This window comes from Hemibagrus wyckioides, linkage group LG09, assembly GCF_019097595.1.
Source record: "Hemibagrus wyckioides isolate EC202008001 linkage group LG09, SWU_Hwy_1.0, whole genome shotgun sequence".
NCBI lineage: Eukaryota > Metazoa > Chordata > Actinopteri > Siluriformes > Bagridae > Hemibagrus > Hemibagrus wyckioides.
In genome coordinates, this window is record NC_080718.1 from 16,300,028 (window position 1) to 16,316,653 (window position 16,626).

At 41.3% G+C, this 16,626-nt stretch overlaps 1 protein-coding gene across 8 annotated transcripts in view; it reads left to right on the forward strand.

Moving 5' to 3' along the window:
- numb (NUMB endocytic adaptor protein) overlaps positions 1-16,626 on the forward strand; it is a 47,261-nt gene that overhangs the window by 28,253 nt on the left and 2,382 nt on the right. For 3 of the 8 annotated variants that reach the window (XM_058398258.1, XM_058398257.1, XM_058398259.1), the window contains 9 exons: positions 379-518; positions 7,758-7,832; positions 11,310-11,342; positions 12,389-12,463; positions 12,958-13,122; positions 14,270-14,474; positions 15,172-15,462; positions 15,677-15,820; positions 16,301-16,468. In XM_058398258.1, coding sequence (XP_058254241.1) covers positions 393-518; positions 7,758-7,832; positions 11,310-11,342; positions 12,389-12,463; positions 12,958-13,122; positions 14,270-14,474; positions 15,172-15,462; positions 15,677-15,820; positions 16,301-16,468 — 1,282 coding nt within the window. In that variant the 5' untranslated portion in view covers positions 379-392. The remainder of the gene's footprint in view (positions 1-378; positions 519-7,757; positions 7,833-11,309; positions 11,343-12,388; positions 12,464-12,957; positions 13,123-14,269; positions 14,475-15,171; positions 15,463-15,676; positions 15,821-16,300; positions 16,469-16,626) is intronic. The other 5 variants (XM_058398261.1, XM_058398262.1, XM_058398264.1 and 2 more) reach the window with 5 other exon arrangements.

Here is a 16,626-nt window from a genome sequence, read left to right on the forward strand (position 1 = left end):
TTAGAGCGACTGCCTCTACTTCACTTGTCTTTATAACACCTCTGTCTTGCTGCTGCATGTGCTTGGCTCTGTGTGTTTCTGTCTTGCTGTACAAATTGCTTGTGGGTAGACATGCTGAGATAAAGCACGTGTAATTTCATTGAAGTCCACGCAGCTCCTGAATGAATCGTCGGTAACTCGAATCAAATTCACACCCAGGCATTTTGCAGGGAAATCAAAAGGATATGGTCCAGCACAATCTGTAGGTGTGACCGTGTTGCTGTCACATGCAGTGGACCAGGTGGAAGTGAAAAGCTGCATGTCCCAGCAGCATGTCCAGTATCCGCCAAACCTCTCCACCCACCCAGCTCACTTCCTCTTCTCTTTTGTCCAATGCAGGAGGAGGCTGAGTCATGAATAAGCTACGGCAGAGCTTCCGCCGCAAGAAAGACGTATATGTACCCGAGTCCAGCAGACCACACCAGTGGCAGACCGACGAGGAGGCAGTGCGCAGCGGCAAGTGCAGCTTCCCAGTCAAGGTGAATTCAGAAATAACTTTAAAAAAAAAAAAAAAAAAAAAAAAAAAACTTATAAGAATGCAACCAACACAAGTACTGCTTGTTCATGTTAAACAGTTTTGCTGCTGAAATATATCAACAATATTCAAATACACTTGGCTCAAGAATTATTGACACACCAGATAACAATATGTGTTAAAGGTATGGAAAAATACACATAAAACCATAAATATATATAAAATACATATAAAACTATAGATTTTCGTGTGGTTAATCACCCTAAAACCCCCACTGAAGCTTTTTTTTATCTTTTACATGCAGTATTGATGTGAAGAAGAATGAACAAAATTGTTTGTATACAGTATTATATTTTTAAAAGTCCACTTTAGTTTTCAGGAACTTTTAATTCATTCATTCATGACTTCCTGTTTCACTGAGGTATTAGTAAGAGGTGATACAGGGCTCAAATTCCTTCAGCCATTCGTCATCATGAGACAAACGCTTGGTGACCTTCATAAATCAGATATTGGTAATAAAAATAGCACCACCTCTGAAAATCCATTGTTAAGTCAATAATTCAGAATTGTAAAACACCCAGAGTTCCATTAACCTGTCTGGAAGAGGACGGTGTTCTGGGGTCGCCGTGTCAAAATCTACAATTAGGTGTCATCTCCATGCCAACAAAACATTTGTCGTGTCTTTATTTGGTGATTTCTGTGGTCAGATGAGACATAAATAAAGCTTTGTGGTAAAGTGGCTTTAGTCAGTGAAGAAAAATAGTTGTTTGGTGGAGGAGCAGGAGATTTTAGATGAAAGTTACTGCTGGATCATGGTGGGATCTTCTAGCAAGACAAATATACAAATCTTGCATTCCAAATTGACCCAAAAATAATTCACTGACCAAAATTAAGCTTTGACCTGACCATCCTAGTCACATGCTTAACCCCGCTGAGCGGAGCTGAAGAGGAGAGTTCACAATAGAGCACTTTGGTTCATGGGGAATCTTGACAGATTCTGTGTTTAGGAGTCATAAAACAATCCTTACTTTTTTCATGAGCATTTTTACCCATCATTACAAACGGTGCCAATAACTCTGTGTTAGCAAGAGAATAGGTTATAAAAAATGTAGAAGCTTGTCACTTATTTTAGTGCAGCCATAACTGCAGTGGACTTCTCTCAGAGTGACCTGTATATACACTGCTCACAAAAAGTTAAGGATATTCGACTTTCGGGTGAAATTTCAGGATGCACCTAAAATGCACTATAACCTTTACAGGTGAACTTAATTTGACCTTCTCTACACTTTTGAATGCACATGTCCAACTGTTCAGTGTTTCAGTACTTTTTGCATAACTTGCCGTTCTCTAACAAGGTGCTTAACGGCAAAATTCACAACTGGTGTTTGATCCATGAATCGACCAATAAATTTTCTTGTTCAATTAGAATTGGTATTTAAACAGTCCTCTTCATCATGCTGTTCACATTTTGACATCATGAGACCAAGACCACACCTAACAATTGATCAACAGTACCCTCGCCATTGCGAGGCTTCAAACAGGATGTTCTCAGAGGGAAGTGGCCACTGAGCTTAGAGTGTCACAGAGTGTCATCAGCAGGTTGCGACAGAGATACAGAGAGACTGGAAGAGTCACAGAAAGGCATAGAAGTGGACGTCCTTTGGCCAAATCCCACGTTGATGACCTCTTCATTGTGAACAGTGCCCTGTGGAACCGGATGATGAATGCCACTCAACTCCAGGCACATTTAAGGGAGGTGAGAGGCACCCAAGTGTCACGTCAGACCATTCGAAACGGTCAGCGTGGTCTGCGTGCTAGACGACCTGCAAGGGTACCTGACCACACCACCAGGCACAGGAGCATTTACGCTGGACGAGGGACCAGTGGGCCTCAGTGCTGTTCTCCGATGAAAGTCGATTCACGTTGAGCAGAAATGATGGCCGCCAACGATGTTGGAGACGCCTAGGAGAGTGCTATGCATCAGCCACTGTTGTGGTGGTGGTGCAGTCTGGGCAGGTGTGTCTACTCAATACAGAACTGCCCTACATCTTTTGAATGGTACAGTGACAAGCCAATACTACCTGAATAACATCATTAATCCAGTCATTGTGCCCCTGCCTGAACAACACAGGCCTAATTTCATCTTCATGGACGACAATGCTCCAGCTCATCGAGGTCGCATCATTAGGGAACGGCTGCTGGAGGCTGTGGTACCTCAAATGGAGTGGCCTGCACTTTCTCCAGACCTGAATCCCATAGAAAACCTATGGGATCAGCTGAGTCGCTGTGTAGAGGGTCGTAACTCTGCACCCCAGAACCTCAATGACCTGAGGCCCGCCCTTCAAGAAGAGTGGAATGCCATGCCTCAGCAGACAATAAGTCGACTCGTGAACAGCATGAGACGTCCCTGTCAAGCTGTAATTGATGGTCAAGGGCACATGACAAATTATTGAGACATTGACATGTTTTGTTGTGGTATACCCACCACTGTTGGCTTTTGTTTCAATAAATTGTTTGAGATGAGGAAATCACCTGCAGCATGCTTCTACTTAAATGCCTTACTTTCATGATATAATATCACTGTAGTGTGAACTTTTTACATTTTCCATAAATTTCACCCAAAAGCCAAATATCCTTAACTTTTTGTGAGTAGTGTATATAATATGGGGATATATTAGAATATTTTGTCCTCAAAGTTGATGTGTTAGAAGCAGGAAAAATGGACAAGCGTAAGGATTTGAGCGAGTCTGACAAGGGCCAAATTGTGATGGCTAGACGACTAGATCAGAGCATCTCCAAAACTGCAGCTCTTGTGGGGTGTACCTGGTCTGCAGTGGCCAGTATCTATCAAAAGTATCCTTTAAGTCCTGTAAGTATCCTATAAGTCCTGTATGTTGTCAGGTGTGGCTCTTGGAGGCCCCACATTGCAACTTACAGGACCTAATGGATCTGCTGCTGACATCTTGGTGCCAGATACCACAGAACATCTTCAGGGGATCTAGTGGAGTCCTTGCCTCGATGGATCAGGGCTGTTTTGGGGACCAACACAATATTAGGCAGGTGGTCATGATGTTATGCCTGATCAGTGTATAACAATACCAGTCTCAAAGGTGACGACTGGCTCCAGGATGTAAGCTGAAATACAAAATATTAGCCATGTACAATTCTAGCAGGTTAGGGTTTTGAGGATGTTAAGAGGTAACGAGTAACTAATACAACCACTGCTGCATTGAAGAAAAACAACTTGCCTGGGATAAAATTAGCAGGTCTAAATAGAATTTTTTGTATTTTTATTTATGGCTCAGCATCTGGTATGATATCATCTGCCTGTGTCATGATGCGTGGTTCTACATCCTACACTCTGTTAAAAAAAAATCGTAACGACTTGGACAGAACAGAAATAGTTGTATATTACTATCCTGAGAAAGTAAAGTAAATGAGCACTAAGATGAGACGGGCTATTTGGATATTAAAATGGACAAATGCATCCTTGGTGAATGTAGTTATATTCAGAGAAAGTGCAATATGTTGGATGGTGGTTTCATTATTATAAGTGCTTTATTCATTATAAGTGCTTTTCCTATTTTTCGTCTCAGGTGTCTGCCTTTTAATCCAATGGTTGCGCACGTATTTACACACAGATCCTTAATTTGTTATATTAGCTGAAACATTTTACTCACTGACCACTTTATTAGAAACACTGCTTCAGAAACTGTTATTTCAGATCTCCTGGGATTTTCACTCACAGAAGTGTGTAGAGTGGTGCTAAAGAACGACGTGAACAATGGAAAAAGTGGAAACCTCTCCGATGTTCTGCTGTTGTAGCTCATCTGCAACAAGGTGCTCTGCTTTCATGAGGTGTTTTTCTGCTCATTACGGTTGTAAATAGTGGCTTTTTTAGCTTTCCTGTTATCTCAAACCAATCTGTTAACTCGAGCCTTTGTCATCAATAAGGTGTTGCTTAGTGCGTTTTTTTTTTCACACCACTCTATTTGTGTGAAAGAGATATTTCTTGTAAAGTGGTCAGTGTGTAAAATGTTTTATTTAATATATATATATCATTTTAACAAATTAAGGAACTGTATATAAATAAGTCAGCAACCATGGGATTCTGAAAGCAAAGATGTAGTGATAGGCTTGTCATTTTCTTTCATATTTGCTTCGGTCAACTCTCCTTCCCCATCACACTACCAACTAGGAACAGCCGAGTAAGCACATGCTTCTTCTGAGACCTGTGAACTGCTCATGCTGCATCACAGGGCAGATTAACACATTCAGAGGAAGTGCTATCTGCTCTGTTCTGCATACACAAGCTAAAGGAGACCAGGGATTGAGAGCAAGAGCATGCTGTCCTTTACTCTCTGACTTTTTTTTTTTTTATTTTATTTTTTTATTACTCTCTTGACTTCCAGCCATGAATGGCTATGGCATTATAAGCTGAACACTTTTCTATTGCGCCACTCAGGAGCCGACTGTAATGGTTCTGGCATGCTGCCCACCCCATTGCTAAATTTCTGTGTGAGCTCTTACGTCACACCTAGGTGTGCTACCGAGTTGTAGTTAGTATTTATAGTGAAATCATAGAAGACCAATGTTTGAAGTGATCTCCAGTAGTGATTGACCAGTAGTGTACTGACTAGTGTAGAGATTATATTAACATGAGTGATATTTGTGTGTGTATGTTTTTGCCATGGCCTAGATTCCTGTGGTGTCTGTGGTGTTGTGAAATCTCTCTCTGTCTCTATCTTCTCCTCCTCAGCTGCTAATCATAAATTATCTCCACACTACTCGTGTAATACTACTTGCATAATATTCCATTGTCTGTAAGCTATTACTTTGTCAAGTAAGGTGGAAGTGTGTTGGCCAGCCTGGAGGATTCTCAGCATTTGACTTTTCCTGTCTAATAAAGGCGGTTTCTGGAACAGCAAAGCACTTCGGCCTCTTCCTCTTCCTCCTGTCAATGTCCCTCTCCCTCTCCCTCTACCTCCCCCCCCCCTCTCTCTCTCCCTTCCAATGCAGCCTAACTTGCTAGTCTTGTGCTTTAGTCTCCCCTCCCCTCTCATTCTCCTCCTTCTTTCTCTTTCTCTCTACCTATTTGCGTTTCTCCCTCCTTTTTCTGAGGAACTGTGTGGGTTTAAATAGCTGCAGTAGGATTAGTGATTACACCTTTCAACACTGGGTTCAGAGTAGCAACCATTGAGAGCAGAATGAGGGAAAGAAATTGGAAGTGGGAAATTAGATGATGTAATGACACGGCGCAGCCTTTTGTAGGACGTCCTGGACATTTTCATTGCAGAGCAAGCCAAGAGGAAAAGCCTAATTCCGAGCTTATTACACCGGTCTAGTCCAGTGCTCCCTCTGGGCTGCAGTTTATCTCTTCACAAGTCATTCAGACTGGCGTGTGAGAACAAATTCTCGTGTGTTTAAATTTTTTTCATCCTTATCTTATTTAATGAAACTGGGCCAGTGAGAGTGGACAGAATGAATTATGTGACCTCTCGCATGTCCTGCTTGCTTTTTTTTTTTATTGTTCCCAATAGACTATTATGTTAAAATACTGTTGAAGAAGAACGAGTGCCTGCTTTAACGGAAGGACTGGAAAGTCGGTCTCTCTCTTTTTCTGTGTGGTAGCTCATAATTCTGCCCCGTTTAGAGTCTGTGGAAAATGGCTGCTTATGTGGCTATGGACAGCTGGTTTTATTGCTCATGCTCAATAACTGGTTCAGAGCCATGTATAAATAGCAATGGCAGATGGGTGGCTTCTGTTTAAAACGAGGCTAAACTTAAAGACTAATTTTGCTGCTTTTTACTACAAGAAGTCACTTTAAAGAAGGTTAAGGTGTGAGCCAGAGATGACATGAGTAGCATCTTCAGCAGGCGTAATGGTTTGGATGTATTATGGATGGGGGGAAAATAAGCAATTCTTAGTTGCGGTTATTTCTTTCTTTATTTATTGAAATATTTTCATTTCTTAACATTTCTGTGTATCTAATCCTTTGCTTTTATAATAACCTTTTCTGGGAAGGCTTGTCATTAGATTTTGTGGCTATGGGGATTTGTTTTCATACAATAACAAGAGCCAGAGGAGGCCAGGGGTGCAGTCAGGGTTCCAAAATCATCCCAAAGGTGTTCTGGTCACTCAAGTTCTTCCACTCCAACATCAGTTTTGTGACCAGGGGCGTTGTCATGATGGAACCAGGAAATCTTAACGCCACAGCCGAAGTCATCTTACTAAGTCTGGCTAAGTGAAAGTCACATTTAATGATTTTTCAATTAAGTTAATTAATTATTAAATTAAATTCCACAGAAGCAGATTGCCCATAAGTAAATTGCCTGTAATTAATTTGATTTATTTAGCATTTAATAAAATAAAATAAAATAAAATGAATGCCATTTAATCTTAATAAAATGCTCAGCTGAGATTTAATATGCCGTAAACCAACTAACTTTATACCATTCAATGTTTATATTTCTTAAATAGTAAATGACCTGTGTAGATTCAGTAAAGAATTCATTAAACCATGGTTATTTTTATCCTGAGATGACAAGTAAACACCTCGCCCACCTTCCTCTCCGAGTTATCAGTGATCGTAAACATCCACATCAGTCTCAGAGACATCAGTGCCTTATTTTCACTCTCTACACAACCGTTTCCTCGCTCTTACTTCACTGATTTCTGAACGTAGACGTTGCAGTATACAGTAAAATGTAATTTTGGTCAAAAGTAATTGTAATGTAAATTCAGTCTGAAGAATCAGATGTGCTGTGCAAGTTATACGAGAGATACATAAATTCTAGTGGTTTTTGTAATGGCAAAAATTTTGTATCCACAAAGAATCAGTTAACTAAATGAAACCAAACTGGATTATAACATGCTCAGAGATTCCAGCTTTATGTCATCTATACGTCTGCATACGTCACAGTCTGAGAATAGCTGTAAGACGTGTCGAGCTGGGTGGAGAGCCCTAGGTCATGGCTTTCTGTGTTCATCAAGGAAAGGGTTAGGACTTCCTCTTAGTACTGCACACACAATGGCCATTTGCCTCCCTGCGTGATCTTTGTTGCCCCGAGAGACTTCAGGGTGAGGAATGGTGACTCATGAGGTAGATCTTTAGCAGCGTAGAGGGTGCTGTGGTATGGCTTCCTCCTGCACAGTGTCTATTTGTGAAGATTTATTAAGAGAAGCAGGAAGAGCTGAGGCTTTAAATGTAGCTAATGATTTCTTTTTCCTGTCTCTTTGCAGTATCTAGGCCATGTGGAGGTGGAGGAGTCTCGTGGCATGCATATCTGTGAAGATGCAGTGAAGAGGCTGAAGACGGTAGGTGTCTACTACAGAACTCCTGCTTTCTATTTCCTGTTTCTCAGAAGCCAGGACGTGCACCATTTCAATCCTCTACATCCGGCTGCTCGGCGCTGTGTTTTTCCCCTTCCTGCGTCCCCACGCCTTTCCTTTCCTCCCATCAGGCACCTCAGTGTCGTTTCACTTGACCTAAATCTATCCAGGTCCTTAGAGCATACAGTCACACTGCGCAGCACCTGGTCACCTGCACCACCTACTCCCCCGGCCGAGCGTCCGCCTTGCTCCGAGATATCCGTCTCTGTCCAGCCAGTCACCCAGCCCTCCTGCAGCGTAGCCTCTCACGACATATCGACTCGCTTTTCCTGTTTTTCCCTAGACCACCAGGGCTACGTAAAGAGGAAGACGTGCCATATCTCACTGTGCTGTCCATTTTTTTGTTAACAAGAATTCGCACACCACCACCCATAGCTTAGAAGCTGGTTAGGAAGGAAGGAAGGAGGATATTGACCCTTCTCCGAGTAGGATCACAGCTTGCTCCTTTTTCACTCCCTTGAACATGAACAGAAGTGAGATTTTTGTATGATTCAATCAAAGAAAATCTCTTTTTTATGTTGATATTTTGGGCACCAAAGGAAAACGTGCACCCTGCCCCCTTTATCTCACTGCTGTGTCTCTGCCTCTCTCTTTAAGCCTGCAGCCTTCATAAGCCTCAACTGGCCTCAGCCATCTTTACTTAAACCCTCACCTGTGATATCACGTTATCGTTTTTATGAAGTTTTTCTTATTTTAGCCTTCTAAAGTTTATCTTAGTCTAGTCTTCTTTCTTCTTTTCCAGTCTTTTCTTGAGCAACAGCCCAAAAAGATTTTCTTTGATTATTTTTGTACACAACAATGAATACTACTAAACCGTCTCAGTTATTTGATTTAATTGATTTAGCTGCCGCGCAGGAGCTAAACGTTAAAGGGCACGGTGTGTGTATTGTCCCCTTAACCCGTACATATCGTCTCTTTGTGTTTAGTTAGACAGCTCTAAGCGTCTACTCATTATATTCTCTAGTATAAGTAATGATGCAATCTGCCTTTGCTCTGTGACATAGTTTTGTGTTAGTAGAATAGCTATAACGGCTAAGACCAGGCGAGGAAATGGAATGTCTGACCCCTGTGCACTATAATGACATTTCCTCTTACTGGAGCGGAGTTGCTCGGTTCCTGGAAATCTTTCAGTCCACACACAGAATCGTCTTTATTGATGTCACACCGTTTGTTTTTTTTCATACCTCTCTGATGAACCTTGGCCAAGAAACGTGGCTCATGAGCTGGTGTCAGGAACGAAGCTTGTACAAGCTCTCACCTTTAACCAGAGATAAAGATCTGACAGTCATACATGTTTATGTGGGTGGGGGGGTTGTGGTGAAGTTTGTGTCTGTTTGGAAGATTGGTGCAAAATCTAGTGGGAGGAATGAAACTGAAGATATTTTTTTAGCTGTATGTTTACTGTAATTTTATTGAGGTGTGTGATCGCATACAGATCTCTTAACACAGAATGTGATGTATAACAAATTTCAGCAAATGGACACAACAGCATTTGTGCTAGTTTTTCTAGTTCTCATTATATTCATGGACATTCCTTCTGTGTTTGCTTCATTGTTGTTTGAAATCAGTCCTAGGATAAATGCTCATTGTTGTCCTGTTTTATGTATTGCATCTATTCAAATCAAGACAAGAATTTCCCATTCTCGTTCCCTGGCCGAACTTCCTGGTTTTTCACTTGCATGGTTAGTGACCATCGAAAAAATATAGCTTGTGTTTAGATAAGTGAAGTGTGTGTAAGACTTGCCTGAATGAGTGAGTGAGTAAGTGTACTTTGCCCTCTGACTCAACACTTAAGAAGGAGAGTAACGTCACAGGCATGCAGTCTGCCAGCTGACGAGTCCTGCCCTGCCCTGTCCTGCTGATTGTCATTGCACTTCCTACCCCAAACTACACCATCGCTTCCTTTACCTGGCAGCTTGCCAGCGCCCAACTGGAGCCAGTATAGAGAATAATGTGGACTTGTTTCATTTTCAGTGGAGCTCAAGGCTCTTTATTCAGTGGATTCGTGCGTTTTTTTTGCCTGGACCTCATTGTGTGATTGCACATCTACACATCCTTCAGTTTAATATTAGTAATCCCTCCACTCTTCTATTTTCTCCCAGCCTTTTTATATTCTGTCCTACCTTTCCCTAGCTTCCTCCCTCTGACTCAGCAGTCAGCTTCTCAGAGGCATTTCCATGGCTTTTATTAGCATTCATAGTCATGTCCCTGTTTCCCCCCTTGCATATGTGTTTTGATGAATGTATTATAAACATCTTATATTTTTTTTAGCAGGTTATGTTCATAATGACCCCCAAAGAACCCTCTCGGTCTCTAACATCCCTCATGTCCTTAACCCAATGAAAACAACGAGCTTTTCTCCCGTAGTTGTGCGAGAGACTTGACTCCCTGCATGACTCACACACTCACACTCTCGGTGTGTATGGCTAATGGTTTCTTAACCTAACCTTAATCCCCTCTCTCCATTAGACATACCATGCTCTTAACCACAGGCCTGATGTCAGCGTTTACCAGGTTAGGTCATACCGATTGACATGAACAGCCAGTGGTTAAAAGCATGTAAGTTTTTACAAACACGGAGTCTGTAGTCCAGCAACCGCTCAGCCGATTTACATCATAAACTCAAGAGCAGTAGAAATTCCGGCGTCCTTGGTCTCTTTTCCGTTCCTGTCTGCTAGCCCTGCGCAGTGGAGCTTTGACTCACAATTCAATACTGATTCACTGTGACATGATACGATGCATCTTGAACCGATATCTATAGCTTATATATACACAAGTTTTACTTCTTAATGCATAAACTCCATTTTGGAATTTATAGGAATATTATTTCATCCACTTCTTATATATTGATTGGGAATAACAGCCGATAAGCACACTGCTCTAAGAAGCTAGCAAAGCACTCTTTGTGCACATTCTCTCTAGATAATTACAGAAATTATCAAAATCACAGACCATGAATGAACAGCTATTACACATTTATAAGCTCGGTTCTTTTTTTCATGGCCTGCCCAGGATCAAAGGCAACATCGTGATGCATTCAAGAAGCCATTATTGTACTCATCCCTGTTGGTGATGGTTTTCACTGTTCAGTCACTAATGTAATAATAACAGTATTAACAACGCTAATACCTCGGTGATACCTTGAACAGAATCCACCTAAAGTACGACACCGAATGATGTAGGTATTGTGATTGTGGCCTTGCTCACTAGTTTAGAGGTTTGTGATTGTCCCTCGCTTTCTTTCAGCCTCTCTTCCTCTTCTTAACCGTTCTGATTCCTCCCCATCCCGCTGTCTCCCAATATGCACAGTCTTGTGTTACCTGGACACACACAGGGCTTTCTGTAACACTGTCCTTGTCCTCCCCATCCCCCAACCTCCCTTTACCAAATCTTCAATTCCAGGACAGAAAGTTCTTCAAGGGCTTCTTTACCAAAGTAAGTTCTGATGTGTTGGGAGCGAGTGTGTAAATGCTATTTATCTTAAAAAATGTGTTTGCTATTCTCTTCTTCTTTTTTTTCCCCCCACTCTTTCATTCTTTAATCACTGCTGGAACCAAAGGAAAAAGTGGAACCTGTCCTCCTTCCCTGTGAAGGAGTGTGTGAGTGAGTGTGTGAGTGAGTGAGTGAGTGAGTGAGTGAGTGAGTGAGTGAGTGAGTGAGTGAGTGAGAGAGTGAGTGAGAGAGTGAGTGAGAGAGTGAGAGAGTGAGTGAGAGAGTGAGTGAGAGAGTGAGTGAGAGAGTGAGTGAGAGAGTGAGTGAGTGAGAGAGTGAGTGAGAGAGTGAGTGAGAGAGTGAGTGAGAGAGTGAGTGAGAGAGTGAGTGAGAGAGTGAGAGAGAGAGAGAGAGAGTGATTAATTTTTTAAGGTCTTTCTGGAGACCAAATGTTCCCATAAGAATAGAAGTACTTTTTTTTTTTTTTATAAAAATAATTTATTTTTACAAAATCATTAAAAAACTTACCAAAATATTTTGTTTTAATTATTAAAGTTAAAGGTTAGGAAAGTACAACATAGCTACATAAATAATTATGTGAAAGGCACAATATTTAGATTGTGTGTGTGTGTGTGTGTGCTCACAGAGCATTGGTTAAGGGCACTTTTGTCCTCACTCCAGAGAACACCTGGGTCTGTCCAGTGTGTAATGACTTGTGTTGTGTGATTGAGTTTGCAGTGTTGCTGTCTCTTTACCGATTTCCTGTCCTCTCTCACACACGACTTCCTTCACAGAACACACTCTGACTCACAACCTTCTTTTTCATCCTAAACCCTCAGCTCTGATGTTTCTCAATCGCAGGATTTTTTTTTTTTAATGGATGAAGCGGTTTCCATGTTAAAGAACAAAAATGTGAAGGGACACAGCGAGGGGGGGTTGGTGTGAGGTTTCAGGGACGGCTACTTTTTTTTTTTTTTAAACTCCTCTGTTCTAGCATCTTTCTCATTTTGTACTGTGTGCACCTCCTCTCTTCCTCTCACTGCTTGTAGGCAGGGAAGAAAGCGGTCAGGGCTGTGCTGTGGGTATCTGCTGATGGCCTGAGGGTCGTTGATGACAAGACAAAGGTAATTATGCACTGAAAAGTCAAATCCATATATATTCACATCCACCACACTCTGAACAGACCTGTGTACTCGTGCCAGAAGACACAGACACACACACAGCTATTTCAGGCTTCATGTATACTCCAGTTAAGACACCGTTATGGAGGATAAAAAACGTTTTTGTAAGCCTGCTTGTAATCTTGGTTTTCTGAATATATGCTTTCCTGCAACATAAACACTGACTTAAATTAAAAAACCTCTCCTGGTCTCTTCCTAATATAAACACTCTAAGCTGCATTTAGTTTAAGCTGACACTCATTTTAAACAGTGTACATGCTATAAGGCAGCATTTAGAAGCCCAGCTGTGTGATGTGGTTATATTCTGCCCCCTGCTGGTGTCATTTAGTGTCGTTCACCAATGACTGAGCCAATAGTGAAGCATTACAGAAATTAAATACAATAATGTAAGTTGTTTTGACAGTGGTGTATCTGCATCTTCTGCATCCTCCTTCCAGGATCTTATCCTCGATCAGACAATAGAGAAGGTTTCATTTTGTGCTCCTGACCGAAACTTTGAAAGGGCCTTTTCCTACATCTGTAGAGATGGCACTACTCGCCGCTGGATCTGCCACTGCTTCATGGCCATCAAGGATTCAGTGAGTAGTCTCATTTTCCCTGAGGTAAATAAAGAAAATCACACAAACTATTGATTTTCAGCTTATGTTTTCTTGTCTTGAGCATTATCCAGCAGCTGGTGGCACGGTCCTGTTCCTTTCTGCTCTTATCCAGTTCCTCTGATAAGCTCCTTAACAAACCCGAACCTAGGACTATTATATTATTGCTTAGCTTGTGTGTCACATAACCTCTATAGAACCTTTATAGTTAGTGTTTGGTTACTTAATAGGCACTAGTAAGCAAAATATCTCATTTGAAGTTGCTGCATTTCCCTCTCGAGTGACACAGTAAGTTTGTTTTTAATAGTGAGACTGAATCTTTAGCCATCTATAATGGCTCCCCACACACCTAAATAAAGAGTCAATGCTAGTACTTTTAATCTTTATTGAAAATACTGAGATGTTTGAGTGCAGACTTTACAAGATAACAGAAATCGCAGTGCAAATGTTTTTCTTCCCTGTGTGTGAGGGCACTAGGTCAGCACCTTTGGTCCACCTGGAGGTTTCACTTTCCTCTTGGGTCTGTGGCTTGTTCATTATGAATCTAAATCTACATCTGGATTGTGGCATTAATCTAATGTTAAAAACACTATACAGTTAAGGTCTGATTAAAATGTAGGAAGGAAGTAATCGAAGAAACGCATTTCTGCTTAAGAGATTACATACGTGTCTTGCTGTTGTAATGGATAGCTCTAGAAAACAGATTCTAATAGACTGATCTCTGCAATATGCTGACCTATATCAGACCTGACCTATAAAAATGAGCTTCGTATTAAAATAGGTTACACAGAGTACAGCTACATTGAATTGCATTAGATACAAGCTTACTCAAAATGTCATTGTTTGACGAATACAGTCTTTATCTGAATAAAAGTGCAAGGACATTATAGCAGGAACTTACCTCTCAGCACTTTAACAATTTAGAACATTGCTTTATCATTCTAATCTATTTTAGTGACCTTCTTCTATCAGATTGCTCTTACATGTCACACTTGCCTTGCACCAGTAAGACAACTAACACTGAGGATCTCAGGTCTGTATGTAAAAGAAAAATGATAACATTCGTGTTTCATTAAAAGGAAAGAGAATCTCAAACCCAGGTAAAGCTGAAAACAGGAACTCTGTCCTGACCCGAGTGTCATCTGTGTTTCAGGGTGAGCGTCTGAGCCACGCAGTGGGCTGTGCATTCGCGGCATGCTTGGAGCGGAAACAGAAGCGAGAGAAGGAATGCGGGGTCACGGCCACTTTCGACGCCAACCGCACCACGTTTACGCGGGAAGGCTCCTTCCGCGTTACCACAGCAACAGAACAGGCTGAGCGAGAGGAAGTCATGCGGCAATTACAAGATGCCAAGAAAGGTAGATAAAGAGACAAAAATAGAATGGTTTCTAATCGAAGCGAAATTAAACCAGGGGTTTTCCTGATCTAGGATGTCTATTCATATTAGAATGAAGTCAAAGGAATGTTTCGTGACATGATGTGGCCAATAGTAAAGCAGAGGATCCTGGTTTGTACTCGGCTCATTCAGCTAAGCGGCATTGGTCACACTCTGGGCAGCGTGTCTCTAAAAGATTTAAAATGCATTTATTTTATAAATCTGTCAGCTCTGTTTCTCTTAAAAACTAATTGTTATGATACGCTGTTTTGCAAATCAAAAACTGTGACATTACATTTAAAAAGTGTCCCTAAACATCAGCTTATGTTGCTTATTATTGTAATTGGCTAAAACCACATTCTGCGTTGTGGTATTATGCATGAGTAGTTACATGGCATTGTGGGTAATGCAGGAACCGGTTAAGCAGAGTATAAATAAACCAGGATGTTGAAAGAAACACAAAGCAAACACTTTCTTCTCATTATTAAAACAGGAGTCTAGGATGCCGTTGAACAGCATGTTATTTATGAACAGAGAATTTTTCAGGATGAATTTTTGTGCTATAATGGAAGATGTAACTAAACCACTGCACTACGGTTGATATATTTAGTATTAAATGCTGTGCAGCAATCTTCTCCCATATTTCCATAAGTTTAAGCCATGTCTCTCTCTGCCTGCAGACTCAGAGGCTGTCGGGGGAACAGCAGGTAGCACAGCCAACTCGGCTGCCGCTTCGTCTCCCTCGTCCTCTCCTCCTCAGCCCATGGCCACACTGGCACCTCAGGAAGCCAATCCTCATGCAATCCCTCGCCGGCACGCCCCTGTGGATGTGCTAGCACGCCAAGGCTCGTTCCGCGGCTTCCCAGCTCTCAGCCAGAAGACGTCGCCTTTCAAACGGCAGATGTCTCTGCGCATGAATGACTTGCCCTCCACCATGCAGCGCAAATCCGACTTCCCGATCAAAAACACAGGTTGGCATTACTAGGCTTCAAGCAGCCATACAATAACCCGGTGTGCATGAGTACATAGAATTCCTGTATTGACCTCAGTACTAATGATTCCAGTTGAAGTGGAGCACACAACGCAGTGTTTTCAGCTCTGATTTGCAAAATGCAAACACACTAAGCTCCATTCTCTCAGGATTTGTTAGGAGGTGTTAAGGTTTGTGTTGTTTTGTGTTGATAGTGGCAGAGGTAGAAGGTGAAGGAGATAGCATCAGCTCTCTGTGCACTCAGATCACATCAGCATTCAGTGGCCCCACAGAGGACCCCTTTTCTTTGGTTCCCATGCCCAGACCTGCCTCCTCCCCACAATCCCCTGCTGCACAAGGTCAGCCCCACATGTATTCCTATTCACTAACAATGTGTGTGTGTGTGTGTGTGTGTGTGTGTATATATATATATATATATACATACACACACACACACACACACACACACACACACACACACACACACACAATTACTATATATATATATATATATATATATATATATATATATATATATATATATATATATATATATGTGTGTGTATATGTGTATATGTGTATATATATAGTAATTGTGTGTGTGTGTGTATGTATGTGTATATATATATATATATATATATATATATATATATATATATATATATATATATATATATATATATATATATATATATATGTGTGTGTATATATATAGTAATTATGTATATATGTATGTATATATATATATATATATATATATATATATATATATATATATATATATATATATATATATATATGGGATTTATGGGATTTAACTCCTGTGTCTGCTGCTGTAGTGAACGGTTCTGCTCCCACCTTCCCGGCTCCTCCTGTCAGCGCTGCTGCTGCTGCCGCCTCCGCCACCGCTGTCATTAACCCTCCCACGCTGCCACCACCTCTGCCTGCCAGAGAGACTAACCCCTGGGCCAAGGTCCCCACTGCACCACCAGCTCCAGCACATCCTGGTAAGAGTGCTCATAGCCTTTGCTCCAAAATCATCATCAGAGTCATATCTACATGGGTTTTGTAGTTTTATGTTTTGGGAATTTGTAATCTAACTTGCTCACCATCCTGCAGTAAGTTGTTATTAAGCTTGCTACCTCTCTATCTATAAACAGAAGAA